At 53.4% G+C, this 17,894-nt stretch overlaps 1 protein-coding gene across 1 annotated transcript in view; it reads left to right on the forward strand.

Moving 5' to 3' along the window:
• SCN4A (sodium voltage-gated channel alpha subunit 4) overlaps window positions 1-17,324 on the forward strand; it is a 78,073-nt gene extending 60,749 nt beyond the window's left edge. Inside the window, exons 21-26 of the mRNA XM_038754263.1 lie at window positions 6,830-7,108; window positions 8,123-8,176; window positions 8,536-8,673; window positions 9,715-9,819; window positions 12,247-12,517; window positions 15,231-17,324. Of these exons, the coding sequence (XP_038610191.1) occupies window positions 6,830-7,108; window positions 8,123-8,176; window positions 8,536-8,673; window positions 9,715-9,819; window positions 12,247-12,517; window positions 15,231-16,498 (2,115 nt within the window). The 3' untranslated portion in view covers window positions 16,499-17,324. The remainder of the gene's footprint in view (window positions 1-6,829; window positions 7,109-8,122; window positions 8,177-8,535; window positions 8,674-9,714; window positions 9,820-12,246; window positions 12,518-15,230) is intronic.
• The last annotated feature ends 570 nt before the right edge of the window (window positions 17,325-17,894 follow it).

The raw sequence follows: 17,894 nt of genomic DNA on the forward strand, positions 1-17,894 counted from the left end.
GCCAATTCTGCTGTATTGTACTTTCTCAAGCACTCAGTACAGTGCTCTGCACATAGTAAGTTCTAAATAAACACTGATGATGATGATGATGATGATGATGGTGATGATGATGATGACGATGATGGGATTAGAACCCAGGTCCATGCTTTTTCCATTACACCACACTCCTTCTGAGGAAGCACTTGAGTACCTATTATTATGATCTATTACTTCCTCCTACATGAAATTTCTGTGATGTTTTTCCCTTGCCCTGTCCTTGAGGGCAGGGACCATGTTTACTAACTCTATTTTCCTCTCCCAGACACTTTGTAGAGTGCTCTTATTGCTGTAGGTGCTTAATGAATTTCAAATTCTACTCTTTCCACCTGCACTTCTGACTCCATCCCTTTGCACCTACTCTCTTCTTACTTCCCTGACCTCCGTCTTCAGCTGCTCACATTCCAAAGGCTCCTTCCCCACTGCTTTCAAACAAGCCCACATATCCCCCATTTAAAAAAAAAACCTCCCTTGACCCCACAACTCTCTGGTTATGGCCCCATCTCCCTCTTACCAATCCTCTCCAAACTCCTTGAGTGAGTTGTCTACCCTCATGGCCTCCACTTCCTCTCCTCCAATTTTCTCCTCAACCCCCTCCATCTGACTTCTGCCCCCTTCACTCCACATAAACAGCCCTCTCTAATGTCACCAATAATCTCCTTGCCAAATCCAATGACCTCTACTTCATCCTAATCCTCCTCAACCTATCAGTTGCCTTAAGCACTGTGGACCACCCCCTTCTCCTGGTAACTTTATCTAACCTTGGCTTCGCTGGCAGAGTGTCCTCTCCTGGTTCTCTTCCTATCTCTCTGGCTGCCCCTTCTCAATCTCTTTCACAGACTCCTTCTTTGCCTCCCACCCTCTAATTGTGGGAGACCCGCAAGGCTCATTTCCGAGTCCTTTTCTATTCTTCATCTAATGTCTCACATTTCCTCCTGCCTTCAGGATATCTCTACTTGGACGTTTCACTGACACCTCAAACTTAGCATGTCTAAAACAGAAGGCCTCATCTTCCTACCCAATCCTTCCTCTCCCAGCTTTCCTATCACTGTAAACAACAACACAATCCTCCCTCTCTCATGAGCATGCAACCTTCCATTATCCTCAACTCATCTCCCTCATTCAACCCACATAGTCTGTCACGAAATCCTATTGGTTATACCTTTGCTAAAACCCACCCTTCCAAAACCCATCCTTCCAAAGTGCTACTGTGCTGATCCAAGCACTTTTCGTAACCTTCCTCGACTACTGGATCAGCCTCCTCTCTGACCTCCCTGCTTCCTGTCTTTCCCCACTTCAGTCCTTACTTCAATCTACTGTCCGGATTGCTATTCTTAAAAGTGTTCAGTCCACGTCTCCCTACTCCTCGAAAACTTCCAATTGTGGCCCTTCCATTTCTACATCAAACAAACTGCTTATCATTGGTTTCAAGGCACTCGGTCAGCTCTCTCCCTTCTACCCTACCACACTAATCTTTCATTATAATCTGCATACTTCACTCCTTTAACACCAATGGACTCCCAGTACCCTGCTTTCATCTACATCACTGTCTATCCACTTGTCTGCTGTGTGACCTTGGGCAAGTTATTTCACTTCTATTTGTCTCAGTTACCTCATCTGTAAAATTGGAATTAAGACTGTGAGCCGCATATGGGGCATTGACTGTGTCCAATCTGATGTGCTTGTATTCACCCCAGCATGTAGAACAGTGCCTGGTGCAAGGTAAGCACTTAAAAATACCATGATTATTATTATTATTACTTGAGGAACTACCAATCTCAAGGAGGATCCAGTCAGGCAGAAATGATTTCCAAAGAATTCCCCCATATCAGGATGAAAGGACGGGATCAGTAATTGAGTAGATCAAAGGATATCCAAATAAAATGGTACCTAAGTGCTGAGGAAGTGTTTGAATAAAGACGGAAGTACCGAGGGGGCCGCCGGGTTACTGGGGCTTGGGATTTTGAGAATCAAGTGGAGGGGGGAATTCTGTGCAGGAGGAAGGACGTAAGCAAGGGTTTGAATACCAGAGAGTCAAGAGGGAGAATCTGAGAGAAGAGAGGTCAGGAGGGGCAGCCGGTGAAGAGAGGAAGATGGAGAGAGTAAGTAGGAAGCCTTGGAGCCAGTGGTCTAAAGTTTTGCTTGCTGTGGCAGGTGGTAGGGAGCATTTGGAAGATTTTAAGGGGTGGAGAGATGGGTGGTTGGGTGGCATTTTGGAAGGCACGTGCTTGGCATGGAGTGGAGAGTGAAGAGGAACGGAAGCTAGAGGCAGAGAGGTCAGTGAGGAGGCTGATGCAGTCACCTGGTCAGGAGATGCCAAGTACCTGGACTGTGGATTTGGGATGGGAAGGAAGCGGAGGCATCCTCAGATCCCCCAAAGGGACTTTTCTTAAATCATTAGCTGGCGCCCTTCTCAGTATTATCCTCCCACACAGGGTAGACACATCCACATTCCTCTCGACCCACATGCCACACATTCACATATCAAAGGCTCTCTCTCTCTCTCACACACACACACACACACACACACACACACACACACACACACACACACACACACACACACACACACACACACACACACACACCCTAACATGCTTACATACATTGGGCCCGTACATATGTATCACTCTCCCCATACACGGAACACGCTCACATACCACAGGCCCACACATACATACCACATGCTCACCCCCTGACCTCTCACTCTATGTGCTCACATATCACAAGTGCACCCATAAACACCATAAGCTCACACACCCCTCACACCCACACACTCACATACCACATAAACACTCATGCACACACATACTCCACACATTCACATACCACACGCTTCCCCCACCCGCTGAACACACACACTAATACCATCTCCTCCTCAGTCTAAGCAACCTAGATCCTGATTAAAAGTTCTCACAGAAGGCTCCCCACTCCCCTGCCCACCCTACACAGCCCACCCACACAGACACTTCTCTGAAAAAGATACTCCGTCATAGGCTACTAGTCAGGCAGTTCAGAAGCCCGGTCAAAGACAAGGTCCCAAGAGCCGGGACTGAGGAGTAGGGTCCCGGGGGTTGAGGTCGAGGGTCAGGGACCGGGCGACAGAGACCCAGGAGGAGGGGCCCGGGAACTGGGGTTGAGGAACAGGGGTCCCGGGGGCAAAGGGCCCAGAGGCAGGGGCTGATGGACAGACTCCCAGGGGGAGGGTCCCAGAAGGTGAGGCTGAGGAATAGGAGCCCAGAGGCAGGGTCCCTGGGTCAAGCTGAGGGACAGGCACCCATGGACAGGGTCTCAAAGGGCAGAGGTGTGCTTGGACCAAGCTGGTGGATTCTGGCCCCAGCCTTCAGCCACCTGAAGCCACACTTCCTGGTGCCTCTGTGTTGGCGGGGAGGTGGTTGTAATGTGCGGATGCTGCCTCTTCCTTTCTACAGAAAGAGAATCGCTGAGAAACAGCAGCTGCTCGTGCAGCTCCAATGACCCCAGGAGTCTGGGACTTCCCCACAGCGAAAGGCACGGGCGAGGGGAGAGGACAGAATTGGGTAGAAGGGAGTACTACGGGGGAGCTGGAGCCAGGCATACTGTGGGAAAGGGACAGGGGCTGGGGGGGGAGTAGGAGCAGTGGAAATGGTATTTTCTGAGTGCCCACAGGGGACAATCCACTGAACTGAGCCCTTGGGAAAGTGTAACAGAATGCCTGAGACACTTCCACTGATCCCAGCTTCAGCTCTAACAGGGGAAGGCAGAGAAAAAGTAATCAGAATAAATAGTTGACTGTACAATTGATTATACATGTCAGTTAATCATTCCTATTGAGCGCTTACTATGTGTAGAGCACTGTATTAAGCGCTTAGGAAAGTAAAATATATCAATAAACAGAAACATTCCCTGCCCACACCGAGCTTTCAATCTAGAGTGAGAGACAGGCATTAATATAAATAAAGAAACCATCCTGTTGTGCTTGGGGACCTGCAGTCAGACTACCTGCCTGCCTATCTCGGGGGAGGGAGAAAGAAGCCCTGTGGAAAATACCCCACTTATGCAGAAAAAGAGATGGGTTTCCCACTTTAGTATTTAACCCTTAAGGGCACTGAGCCAAAATCTTTGAATTCTGCCTTGTCTTTTATTCTTGTCGAACCCAAACAACTGATCGTCACCCTCAAGATGATATCCAACCAGTTTTTTAAAGATCATTAGAGTGCAGAGGGATCTGGAATGAGGTTTTCAGAAATGACTCAAGAGGTGGTGGGGTAAGGGTATGGAAATTGGAAGCGGCCGAAAAAAACTGAACCTTCAGATACCAGAGAAAACAATACGCATCTCGGTACTTGGAAATCTGACATGTATGCCCAAGGACTGATGAAGGTAGACACCAAGCACTGTACTAAGCGCTGGATAAATACAGTACCATCAGATTAGACACAGCCTGTGTCCCACATGGCACAAACAGTCTAAGGGGGAGCGAGAACAGATATTTAATCGAGAACAGATATTTAATCCAAATTTTACAGTTAAGGAAACTGATGCATAGAGAAGTTATATGGTTTTTCCAAGGTCACATAGGAGGCAAATAGTAGAGCTGGGTTAAGAACCCAGGTCTCAAGATGCCCAAGCACAGCTGAAATTCCTTTTACTGGGCCACCCTGCATCTGCTAGAGATGATTTTCTGATTACTTCATCTGAACATTTTCTTATTCATTCATTCATTCATTCAATCATATTTACTGACTGCTTACTGTGTGCAGAGCACTGTACGAAGCACTTGGGAAGTTTCTTATGTCTCTGTCCCCCATTACAGTGTAGGTAGGGCATGTGTCTCTTCTTGCTGTTGGACTATCCCAAGTGCTTAGTAATCGATCAATTAATAAGTAAATAAATCATATTTATTGAGTGCTTACTGTGTCCAGAGCACTGTACTAAGAGCTTGGCAGAGTACAATATAATAGATTAAATAGAGAGAAAAACAGCATGGCCTAGTGGATAGAGCACAGGCCTGGGAGTCAAAAGGACCTGGGTTCTAATCCCAGTTCACTTGTCTACTGTGTGACCTTGGGCAAGTCACTTCACTTCTCTGTCTCTCGGTTACCTCATCTGTAAAATGGGGATTAAGACTGTGAGTCCCATGTGGGACATGTATTGTGTCCAGCCGGATTACCTTGTATCTACCCTGGCATTTAGTACAGTTCCTTGAACATAGTAAGCACTTAACAAATACCGCTAAAACAAAACAACAGCAACAACAACAAAAAAAGCAGATTGGTAGACAGATTGGTTCCCTGCCTACAATAAGCTTACAGTCAAGAGGGGAAGACAGACATTATTATAAATACGTAAATTAAGGCTATGTACATAAGTGCTCTGGGGCTGAGGGAGGGGTTAATAAAGGGTGCAAATCCCAGTGCAAGGATGACACAAAAGGGAGTGTGAAAAGAGGAAGTGAGGGTTTAGACGGGGAAGGCCTCTTGAAGGAGATGTGCCTTCATTAAGGCTTTGAAGGTGGGGAGAGTGATCGTCTGTTGGATATGGGGAGGGAAGGCCTTCCAGGCAAGAGGCAGGACATGAGCTAGGGATTGGCAACGAGACAGATGAGATTGTGGTACAATAAGTAAGTTGGCATTAGAGGAGCAAAGTATGGAGGCTGGGTTGTAATAGGAAATCACTGAGGTAAGGCTGAAGGGGTCAAGGTGATTGAATGCTTTAAATAAACCAAAGAATCAATAAATTATATTTATTGAGTGCTTACTGTGTGCAGAGCACTGTACTAGGTGGTTGGGAGAGAACAATACAACAGAGTTTGAGAAGGAAGATGAGTTCTAATTTGGACATGTTACATTTGAGATGTTGGCGGGACAATCAGCTAGAGATGTCCTGAAGGCGGGAGAAAATGTGAGACAGCAGATGAGGAGATAAATGAGGTCTGGAGATGTAGATTTTGGAATCATCCACATAGAGATGGTAGTTGAAGCCATAAGAGCGAATGAGTTCTCCAAAAGAGTGGGTGTAGATGGAGGGAGTAGAAGAGGACCCAGAACTGAGCCTCGAGGGAGTCTCATAGTTAGAGGATGGGAGGTAGAGGACATTGCACCCTGTAGGGACTAAAAAATACTGTTACTACTACTATGCCTGCTACTACTACTACTACCACCACCACCACTAGCACTACCACCACTGCTAATATGGGGTTGCTGTGACTCAGGGAGTTGGGCCAGAGGCCCTGGAAGGGAAGACAGAGTTATCGTAGCTTCCGTGGAGCAGAGAGCAAAGATAGGAGAAGCAGTATGATGCAGCATGATAGACCACGGGCCTGGGAGTTGGAAGGTCATGGGTTCTAATCCCCCTAATCCCAGTTCCACCACTCATCTGCTGTGTGACCTTAGGCAAGTCACTTCATTTCTCTGGACATCAGTTACCTCATCTAGAAAATATAGATTGAGAACATGAACTCTGCATGGGACACGAACTGTGTCAGATCCGATTTGCTTGGATCCATCCCAGTGCTTAGTACAGTCCCCGGCGCTAAACGAATACCACAGTTATTATTGTGGTTATTATTCCCCCACCCCATAGACCAGGTGGCCAGCCCACCCCGGCCCCAGCAACAGGTCTGCCCGAATCTGTGGGAAGAGATGAGACAGAGGCAGGTTGTGGGGGACTCCCTTCCCCGCCCCCTGCCCGCAGCTCCTGCCCCCCGACCTTTCCAGAAGTCACAGACAGGGGAGTGGAGTGGGAGCCCTGATGGTCCCCAGGTGCATGACCTGTGACCCCGGGCCCTCGGGGCCACCTCCCGGGGCTGCAGGTGGTGGTGAACGCGCTGCTGGGGGCCATCCCATCCATCATGAACGTGCTGTTGGTCTGCCTCATCTTCTGGCTCATCTTCAGCATCATGGGGGTCAACCTGTTCGCCGGCAAGTACTACCGCTGCATTAACACCACCACCTCCGAGGTGCTGCCCCTCAGCGTGGTCAACAACTACTCGGACTGCATGCAGCTGCTGCCCACCGGGGAGGTGCGCTGGGTCAATGTCAAGGTCAACTTCGACAACGTGGGCCTCGGCTACCTGTCCCTGCTGCAGGTGGTGAGTGCGGGGGCCCCAGCTGGGCCGCCTCCCGTTTAGCACGTCCCCAGCCCTCAGTCCCCAGCAGTCCAGCCTGGGACTCTCCTGGTCAGAGGCAGCAGGACCCTCAGAGGAACAGTGGGCTGGTTGTCACCCTGAACACCCGTCATCATGGTTGGGGTGGACCATCCCACACCCTAACTCTCTTTTTTCTACTTTTATGGTACTTGTTAAGTGCATGCTATATGTTGAGTACTGTCCTAAGTGCTGGGTGGGCACAAGTTAATCAGGCCCACATGGGGCTCATAGTCTAAATAGGAGGGAGAACAGGTATTGAATCCTCAATCTCTCCCATCTCCATCCCTGTCTGTCCCTCAGTGACCCAGGACTCAGTGACCCAGGACCCAGTAACCCAGACCATCTCCCACCCACACTCTTCCCTCTCCAACCTTAACTCTTCCCTGTAAACCAACATGAGCATCCAGCACCACTAACTCCATCCTCTATATCCCTTCCCTCAAATTAGCCCTAATGACTTTTCACCATCTGCAAAATTCCCCTTAAACAATCAGTGATATTTACTGACCTGCTCCTACTGTGTGCAGAGGACTTTGCACGTGGTAGAGTTCAAAAGAGGTGAAAGACAGCTTCTCCTTCCCCCTTGACGACCCAACAGCTCTAGGCATTGACTTTTGACCCCCAGATCATGGCTCCTGCCCCTGCCTGGCCCCTTATTCCCAGAGTTAGAGTCAATAAGTCACCCAAGGGGCAGGGCCGGGGCGGGACCCCTGAGCGGATGAGTCTGAAGATGCAGGAAGGAGCAGGGCATTGGGGAAATGGTGGGTTGTCCTTCAGCATGGAGCTCCAGTGAGAGGGAAACCATGTTCTGGGCGGGGAGGGCCAAGAGAAAAGGAGGACGTTCTGGGCAGGGAGGGGCTGCACCCTGGCAAGGTGGGCCTCGGCCAGGGGATGGTGGAGGAGGGGAGCTGTAGCCCCCAGAGGTCCCGCCCTAACCTGCACTCTGGCTACCCATAGGCCACCTTCAAAGGCTGGATGGACATCATGTACGCGGCCGTGGACTCCCGTGAGGTGAGGGGTCTCCAGCTGCCAGCAGTGGCGGAAGCAGGGCCCTACAAGTCAGCTCCCCAGACTTCCCTGGTTGCCAGGAACTCCTGGCCACCAGCCAGAGGGTATTGGTCATCCCTGGTCCCAGGGGATGGAGCTGGCATCTGGGACCCCAAAGGATTGAGCAGGAATGGACTAGCGGCCCTGGACCTTTGTGACCCTTGACCCTTCCCCAGTAACAGGCCTGGGCAACCCCGGGGCAGGGAGGGAACAGTGTGTGTGTGCTGGGGGGGAGGCAGGGAGGCGTGGGGGGGGGGGCGTTAGGATTGGAAGGTGGTGGTGGGAGGGGGAGTTTCACACTCTGCATACTCTCCCTGCCTCAGATCGAGGAACAGCCTGAGTATGAGATAAACCTCTACATGTACATCTACTTCGTCATCTTCATCATCTTTGGGGCCTTTTTCACTCTCAACCTCTTCATCGGTGTTATCATTGACAACTTCAACCAGCAGAAGAAGAAGATAAGTCTCCTCCCTGACCCCTAACCAAGGATCATAGTGATAACTGTGGTATTTAGGTGCTTTTCATGTGCCAAGCACTGTGCTTAAGCACTGGGATTAATACAAGATGATCAGGTCAGACAGCCTCTGCCCCCAAATGGGGCTCACAGTCAAAGGGGGAGAGAGAGCAGGTATTGAAACCCCAATTTTCAGATGAGGAAACAGAAGCATAGAGCAATCAAGCGACTTCCCCAAAGTCACGCAGCACCATCCCTGGCTCCTGTGGAGGAGTGGGGAGGGTACTGGACAGAGCTAGGTTTGCTCTGAGGCTGGGGTCTCTCAGGACAGGAGTGGGTGGGAGGGGCAAGGAAATGGGGAGAGGGGACAGGGAGAAAGGGGGCAGCCAAGAACTGAGACTGCCAGCACACCTCATCTCGCTCAGTGCATGTTTGTCTGATTCCCTCTGGTAACACTTCTCTCCCGGAGAATATTTTGCCCCTGGTGACAGCCCTCCTATATAAAACACAAGGCCCCAGTACTCAGTTTCCCCCCAGCCATAATACTCCTGCCGCCCTTCACGCCTTGCCGCCCTCCCAACCCAGTATAACATGTCCCTGGTGTAATGCATGCCCTGAGGTTAGAAGGGCTCTCTTGGGGGAGCGGGGCGGGGGGGAGTGATCTAGCACAGGGTGGTGCTGTCAGGGTTGATGGCTCTAGGGACCTGGACAATCACCTTCCCCCCTCCTACCTTTGGACCCAGCTCTGTCCATGTGTCCAAATGCCTGGGAGAGGCTGGACCCAGCTCTGTGTGTATGTCCATCAGCCTGGAGGAGGCTGGATTCAGCTCTGTCTGCATCCATTGGGCTGGGGGAGGCTGGCCCCAGCTTTCTCTGTTTGTCTATCAGGCTGGGAGACAGGCTGGGGTTTTAGGCCATGCAGGTGTGTGTCTGCTAACTGCAAGGGGTTTTGTTGCTAAAAAGGAGTGGGGGGGGGGGGGGGGGGAGGGCATGAGTTGGGGGTTCTGGAGCTGAGTTCCCAGCTCACCTGGCACTGCTACTACACTTTGGGGGGAAGGACATCTTCATGACGGAGGAGCAGAAGAAGTACTACAATGCCATGAAGAAACTCGGCTCCAAGAAGCCCCAGAAGCCTATTCCTCGGCCCCAGGTATGCCCCAGGTGATGGGAGCTGCCTCCCTCTATCTCTTAGAACAGTGCTTGGCATATAGTAAGCGCTTAACAAATACCATCATTATTATCTCTGCAGAGCTCCCAGGAATGCCCCACCCCTTCCCAGACCTCCCCTCTCTGGCTGTCCCTGCAGAGACCCTAGAATCAGTCAGCCAGTGGTATTTATTTAAATTAATCAGTGGTATTTATTAGGCACTTATTATATATAGGGCACTGTACTAAGCCCTGGGAAGAGTACAAAAAAAGGAATTAGCAGACATTTTTCGTGCCCATAATGAGTTTACAGTCCTAGAGAGAAAGATGTTGATATGGATAAATACATAATTTGCCATATATAATTTAAAGATATGTACGAGTGCTGTGAGATTGTGGGTGGGCCTGGGAGTCAGAAGGTAATGGATTCTAATCCTGATCCACCACTTGTCTACTGTGTGACCTTGGGCAAGTCCCTTAACTTCTCTGTGTCTCAGTTACCTTATCTGTAAAATGGGAATTGAGACTGTGAGCCCCATGTGGGACAGGGACTGTGTCCAACCCAATTTACTTGTATCCACCCCAGCGCTTAGTATAGTGCCTGGCACTTAGTAAGCACTTAACAAATACCACAATTCTTCTTATTATTATTATCAAATGTCCAAAGGTCACAGGTCCAAGTACATAGGCAATGCAGAAGGGAGAGTGAGTTAGGGAAAAGAGGGCTTAATCGGGGAAGGGCTCTTGGAGAAGTGACCTTAATAATGCTTTGATGGTATAAAGAGTGGTGGTCTGGCGTATATGGACAAGGAAGGAGTTCCAGGCTAGGGGAAGGATATGGGACAAGGGTTGGCAGTGAGATAGAAAAGATCAGGACACAGGGAGTAAGCTGGCACTAGAGGAGCGGAGTGTGTGAGCTGAGCTGTAATACATCAGTGAAGTGGAGTGGTATGGGGAGAGTTGAAGGACTGCTTTAGAGCCAATGGTAAGGAGTTCGATGAAGAGGTAGATGGCAGCCTTTGGAAGATCTGGAGGAATGGGAAGACCTAGACTGAACATTTTTGTTGAAAAAGGATCCATACAGCAAAGTGAAGTATGGACTGGAGTGGGGAGAAGCAGGAGGTTGGGAGGTGCACAAGGAGGCAAATACAGTAGTCAAGGTGGGATAGGATAAGTGCTTGGATTAACATGGTAGCAGTTTGGAAGGAGAGGAAAGGGCCGATTTTAGCCATGCTGTGAAGGTAGAACTGACAGGATTTGGTAACAGATTGAATATGTGGGTGTAATTAGAGAGATTAGTCAAGAATAATACCAAGTTTACAGGCTTGTGAGACAGGGAGAATAGTGGTGGTGTCTACAGTTATGGGGAAGGATGGGGCTTGGGTGGGAAGATAAGGAGTTTAGTTTTGGACAAGTTTAATTTGAGGTCTCAGCAGGACATCCAGGTAGATGTGTCTTGAAGGCAGGAGACATGTCTACATGTTTAGTTGTCTGTCTCCCCCTTCTAGACTGTGAGCCCGTTGTTGGGGAGACACCATCTCTATATGTTGCTAACTTCTACTTCCCAAGTATACAGTGCTCTGCACACAGTAAGCGCTCAATAAATAGGATTGAATGAATGAATGAATGATGAAATCTGAAATTGCAGGGAAGGAGGGAGGTCAGGGTTGGAGATGTAGATTTATTGAGCTTTTATTGCATTCAGAGTACTGTGCTAAGCACTTGGAGAGTATAATTCAACAGAGTTGGTATACACGTTCCTTGCCCATATGGTGTTTACAATCTAGTGGGGGAGACAGAAATTAAAATAAATTACAGATGCAAAGAGATCCCCAGAGCAGGCTGGGCCACATGGAGATGCTGAGGGTCCAGAATACTGAGAGACCCTTACTCCTTTTTCAGAAGAGTCCAAGCTGCAGAGAGGCCCGCAGAGTGGACCTGATCCCACAGAGACCCAGGAGGTCCAGGTGTCACAGAGGCTCCCAGAGGGGCCCAGGACACGGAGTGACCCCCTCTCCAACACTGAAATCCCCAACTGTGCAGAGCTCAGAGAAAGCTCAGATAATCCCAGGCCTGGCTTTGTCCTATAGGTCAGATTGGTCCAGACCATATCTTCCCCCTCCTACCTCCTCGTCCTGTCCCTCCCCTCTCCCTTCCCCACATCTTTGCTCCCCTCCCCTCAAAACAAACAGACTGCTCCCCCCTCAGAGATGTGAGGGGGTGGTAGAGGCAAGTGTGTGTAGTCCGTTTCCCTTGGGTGACCAGAAACTTTCTCTCTTTCTTCCACCTGTGTGTGCTGTGCTTTTCTGTCACTGTACCTGTCTGCTGCCCCCCCCCCCACCCCGCAACACCTTGGCCCCTTCCTCTCTCTGTCCCCCCTGCCACTGCTGTTTGTCCCCTGATCCCCTTTACCCACATCTGCCGGCTATAGAACAAGGTTCAGGGGATGGTGTATGACTTTGTGACCAAGCAGGTGTTTGACATCACAATCATGGTGCTGATCTGCCTCAACATGGTCACCATGATGGTGGAGACGGATGACCAGAGTCAGCTGAAAATCGACATCCTCTACAATGTCAACATGGTCTTCATCATCATCTTCACGGGGGAATGCGTGCTCAAGATGTTCGCACTGCGGCAGTACTATTTTACCATTGGCTGGAACATCTTCGACTTCGTTGTGGTCATCCTGTCAATTGTGGGTGAGTGGCGGAGACAGTCCGTGGGGGAGCTCCTCTTGCAGGGGGCTGGATGAAGGGCAGCTGGAGCCTCCTTCGGGGGTCCAGATGGGCCAGTGGATAGGTGGGCAGGTGGGGTGCTAAGGGGAGCCCTTTGAGGATTGGCTTAACAAGTGCCATAAACCAAAAAAGTCCTGGGGTGGCCCGAGTTCAAGTGCCCGGAGTGGGAGCCGCCTCCACGGCTGCCAGCAGGACCCCACCCACCCCAGGCCTCCTCCCCTCATCCCCATCTCCAGTCTGGGCCAGGCATAGAGCGCAGGGGCCCTGGCCTCCTTCCAGGCCCGTCCCTCCCTGTCTGCCCTTGGGCTGGGGCCGCAGGTCAGGGATCTGGCTGCCTTCCATACTGAGGCTGCAGCTTAGGGGACCTCCAATCTCCAGGCCCATTTCCCACTTCATTCATTCATTCATTCATTCATTCAATCGTATTTATTGAGCGCTTACTGTGTGCAGAGCACTGTACTAAGTGCTTGGGAAGTACAGGTTGGCAACATATAGAGACGGTCCCTACCCAACAGTGGGCTCACAGTCTAGAAGACTGTGAGAAGACAGGATTTGGTGATGAGCCACTTCAGGTCCATCCCCCCCCAGGCCTGTCCCGCTCTAGACCCATCCCCCCATTCAGCCCCATCCTCCCATCCAAGCCCATCCTCCCTCCAGACCCATCCCCATAACAAGCTCATCCCCTGCTCAAGACCCCTCTCCCCCACCTCAAGGAGTCTCCCCCTCCAGACCCATCCCCTCTCCAAGCTCATTCCCCATCCAGGCCCATCTCCAGCTCCAGGCCCATCTCCACTCCGGACCTGTCCCTGCTCCAGGCCCATGCCCCCTCCAGGCCCATGTCCACTCCAGGCCCATGCCCCCTTCAGACCTGTGCCCCCTCCAGGCCCTTCCGTCCACCAGGTCCATCTGTCTCCAGGCCTGGCCCACCTCCAGGCCCATCACCTCATCCAGAACCATCCTCCCATCCTCCTACCCAAGCCCATCCCCACACCAGGCCCATCCCCCATCCAGGCCCATCCTCCCACGAGAGCCATCCCCTCTCCAGACCCATGCTTCTTCCGGGCTCATCCTCTCTCCAGGCCCCTCCCTGCTCCAGGCCCATCCCCCCTTCAAGCCCAGCCACACCTTCAGGCCCAGCTTCCCTCCAAGGCCGCTCCTCCCCCGAGGCCCGTCATCCTACAGGCCCATTACTCTCCAGGCTGGTCCCCCCTCCAGGCCCATGCCCCCTTCAGGCCCATCCTCTCCTCCAGGCCCATCCCCGCCCATCCTCTCCTCCAGGCCCATCCCCCCTCCAGGCCAATCCCCCTTCCAGGTCTATCCCCGCCTCCAGGCTCATTCCCCATCCAGGCCTATCTTCCTTACAGGTCCAACCCCCTTAAGGCTCATCCCCCCACTTCCTGACCTGGTCACCTCCAGGCCGGTCCCCTCCCCAGATCCGTCCCCTCCCCAGACCCATCCATACCTCCAGATCCAACCTCCCTCCAGGCCCATCCCTTCTCCAGGCCCACCCTTCCTCCAGGCCTGTCTCCCCTCCAGGCCAGACCCCCTACAGGCCCATTCCTCTCCAGGCCCATTCCTCTCCAGGCCCATCCCCAACCCAGGCCCACCCTCCCTCCAGGTCTGTCTCCCTTCCAGTCCCATCCCCTCACCAGCCCAGCCACCTCCAGGCTCATTCCTTCTCAGGCCCATTCCCTCTCCAGGCCCTTTCCCCCTCCAGGCCCATCCCTTCCTCTTGGCCCATACCCACACCACACTCATCCCCCATCCAGGCCCATCCTCCCATCCAGGCCAGTATCCCTCCAGGCCTGGGCCCCTCCAGGCTCATCCCTCTTCCAGGCCCATCCACCCTTCTGTCCCATTCCCATCTCTAGGCCCATCTCCTGGCCCACTCTCCTGGCCCATCTCTCCTCCAGGCCCAACTCTTCTCCAGCCCCATCCTCCCTCCAGGTCCGTCCCCTCTCCAGGCTCGTCCACACCTCCAGGCCCATCCTGCCTCCAGATCCATCCCCCTTCTTGGTCCATCCCCCCTCCAGGTCTGTCCGCACCTCCAGGTTCATCCTCCCTCCAAGTCCATCCCCCCTCCAGGCCCATCTCCCCTCCAGGACCATCCTCCCTTCTGGATTCGCCACCTCTAGGCCCATCCCCTCCCCAGGCCCTTCCCCACTCCAGGCCCATCCCCACACTAGTCTCATAACCCCTCCAGGACCATTCTCCTATTCAGACCCATCCCCCCTCCAGGTCTATCCCCCTCCAACCCAGTCCCCAACCACAGACCTATTCCCACCTCTTGATCCATCCTCTCTCCAAGCTTGTGCCCAGTCCAGCACCATCCCTCCACCAGTCCCATCCTCCCTCCAGGCCTGTCCCCTCCTCCAGGCCCGTCCCCCTCTCCAAGCCCATCCCCTCTCCAGGCCCATCCCTATCCTGGCTGATCCCCTCTCCAGGCCCATCCACACCTCCAGGCCCCCTATAGATCCATTCTCCAGTCCAGGCCCATCCCCCTTCCAGTCCTATCCTCCCTACAGGCCCATCCCTGCTACAGTCCTGGCATGCCTCCAGTCCAATCCTCCCTCCAGGCCCATCCTCCATTGGGCCCATCCCCCCTCCAGGCCCATTCCTCCTCCAAGCCCATTCCTCCTCCAAGCCCACCCTTCCAGCCCCATCCCTCTACCCACAGGCCTGGCCCTCTCGGACCTGATCCAGAAGTACTTTGTGTCACCCACGCTCTTCCGGGTGATCCGCCTGGCAAGGATCGGGCGTGTGCTACGGCTGATCCGTGGAGCTAAGGGCATCCGGACATTGCTGTTCGCCCTGATGATGTCGCTGCCGGCCCTGTTCAACATCGGTCTGCTGCTCTTCCTGGTCATGTTCATCTACTCCATCTTCGGCATGTCCAACTTTGCCTACGTCCGGCACGAGTCCGGCATCGACGACATCTTCAACTTCGAGACCTTCGGCAACAGTATGATCTGCCTGTTCCAGATCACCACGTCGGCCGGCTGGGATGGGCTCCTGAACCCCGTGCTCAACAGCGGCCCCCCGGATTGTGACCCCACCCTGGAGCACCCAGGCAGTGCCGTCCGGGGTGATTGTGGAAACCCCTCCATGGGCATCTGCTTCTTCTGCAGTTACATCATCATCTCCTTCCTGATTGTGGTCAACATGTACATCGCCATCATCCTGGAGAACTTCAGCGTGGCCACGGAGGAGAGCACCGAGCCACTGAGCGAGGACGACTTCGAGATGTTCTATGAGACCTGGGAGAAGTTCGACCCCGACGCCACCCAGTTCATCACCTACGACCGCCTCTCTGACTTCGTGGACACGCTGCAGGAGCCTTTGCGCTTGGCCAAGCCCAACCGGATCAAGCTAGTCACGCTGGACCTGCCCATGGTGCCTGGAGACAAAATCCATTGCCTGGACATCCTGTTCGCCCTGACCAAGGAGGTGCTGGGTGACTCAGGAGAGATGGACACGCTGAAGCAGACCATGGAGGAGAAGTTCATGGCGGCCAACCCATCCAAGGTGTCCTACGAGCCCATCACCACCACCCTGCGACGCAAACACGAGGAGGTGTGTGCCACCAAGATCCAGCGGGCCTTCCGCCGGCACCTGCTGAGGCGCACTGTCAAGCAGGCCTCCCACCTCTACCGGCAGCAGCAGGACGGGGCCGGGACCCCCGAGGCCCCCGAGACTGAGGGACTCATCGCCGACACCATGAGCAGGATGTATGGGCCTGGGGGGGGGCCCGGAGGAGCCCGCCACCATCCCCGCTGCCCCCACCATGGCAGAGGGACAGGGGAAGCGCAGGGGTCATCTGGGGGTCATGGAGTCCCTCGTCTGAAGTTCTGGGGACAGACATTCTCCCTGCTCTGCCCCAGTTGGGGCTGGGTCCCTTCCCGCTGGCCAGACCGCAGGCTTAGAAGTGTGAGTGCACCACGCTAGGGCTGCCGGGGGTAGAGGCCAGGGTGGACGGTGGAGATGGAGGTTGGGGTGGAGGCCAGGGTGGAGTGGAGTTTGGGGATGGAGGCCGGGATTGGATGTCAGGGGTGGAGGCCAGGGGAGGACCCCAGTCAGGCCTCTGGCCCTGATCCAGCTGAGGTTGGGACCTATGGGCTCTCACGATTGGCATGAAATGTCCATTCACCTAGGGGAGAAGTTGGGTGAGTTTCAGATGAGTTGTTTGGGGACAGCCCCGGGCCCGCTGGTTCTGCTGGCCAGGCTGGTCCTCTTTCTCTCCCCTCCCTACCACTCCGTCTCTTGCGCAAAGTTTCACTGCCACTAGTTTCACGGCCACTGTTTTCTGGGAGGTGCCGCTCCGTGGCACCGGGGTGTCCAAAGGGCACAGTTGAGGCCCAAAGAGACCCAGCCTTCCGCTGGAGCTGCTGACCACCCTCCCACCCCAAGCCCAGACTGCCCCTGCCTACCTTCCCAGAGCCCAGATTGTCCCACCGCTCCTCTCCACCCCTCCCCTCCATCCCTCCCAGCCCCTCTGCTTCCCTGTCCAGGTGGGAGGTCAGGTTCACTGCCTCGGACTCTTTTGGGTTCATTGCCCCTGGCTAGATGAGTCCTCGGGGTCAGTGCTGAGCCCTGCAACTCATGCTTCACTAGCCAACGCGGCCTCTCCCACAGAAGCGGGAGAAGCAATCAGGAGCAGAGCCCCAGGCTGGACCGTTGGAGAAACTGGCTATCCACCTCTTGGAACGTGCCAAGTCAGGAGTGGCGGGAGGCGCAGTGCCGGGCTGTGGCCCGGTGGTGGGGATGGACAGTTTCTGTGGGTACTTCTGAAAGTCATTTTTTATGGAATCTCCTGGCTCTGACTGTGCGTTTGTCTGTTGCAGCTGGGGCTCCTGTGGCCCTGTGGCTTCCAATACATCAGAGCTGAAGTGTGGAGTATGTTCTTAGCGGCTGGGCTGGGGAGAGCACTGCTAAGTGCTGGGGAAGAATCCACAGGTGGGATTTAGATATAATTCCTGTCTCTTGGGGGCCTCACACTCTGAACATTAAAATGGGGAGGGCGATTGGTGACAGGCACAAAAGGAGAGATGAAACTTAAAATTAAGACAACAAAAAGACCAAAGCAAACGTCATCAGGGCACTGTGGCAGGAGGAGCAGAATTTCAGGCTCCTCGCAGCTCCAAGTTCACAATCACAAATGCAGCTGCTCCAGCAGCTGATGCCCCGGCCCTCCCGAGGTTCTGTGGTGGCAGCACCAGGCCACTGTAGGTTTTCCCAGTCCTGACAGAGTGGTGGGAGGTGGGCCGGGATGGAGGTTCCTTGGTGACATGGAGGAGACCCTGTCCTGCGATCCTGGGAGGGGGCGGGGGGCGGGCAGCATGGT

This window comes from Tachyglossus aculeatus, chromosome 11 (genome assembly GCF_015852505.1).
Source record: "Tachyglossus aculeatus isolate mTacAcu1 chromosome 11, mTacAcu1.pri, whole genome shotgun sequence".
Lineage (NCBI taxonomy): Eukaryota > Metazoa > Chordata > Mammalia > Monotremata > Tachyglossidae > Tachyglossus > Tachyglossus aculeatus.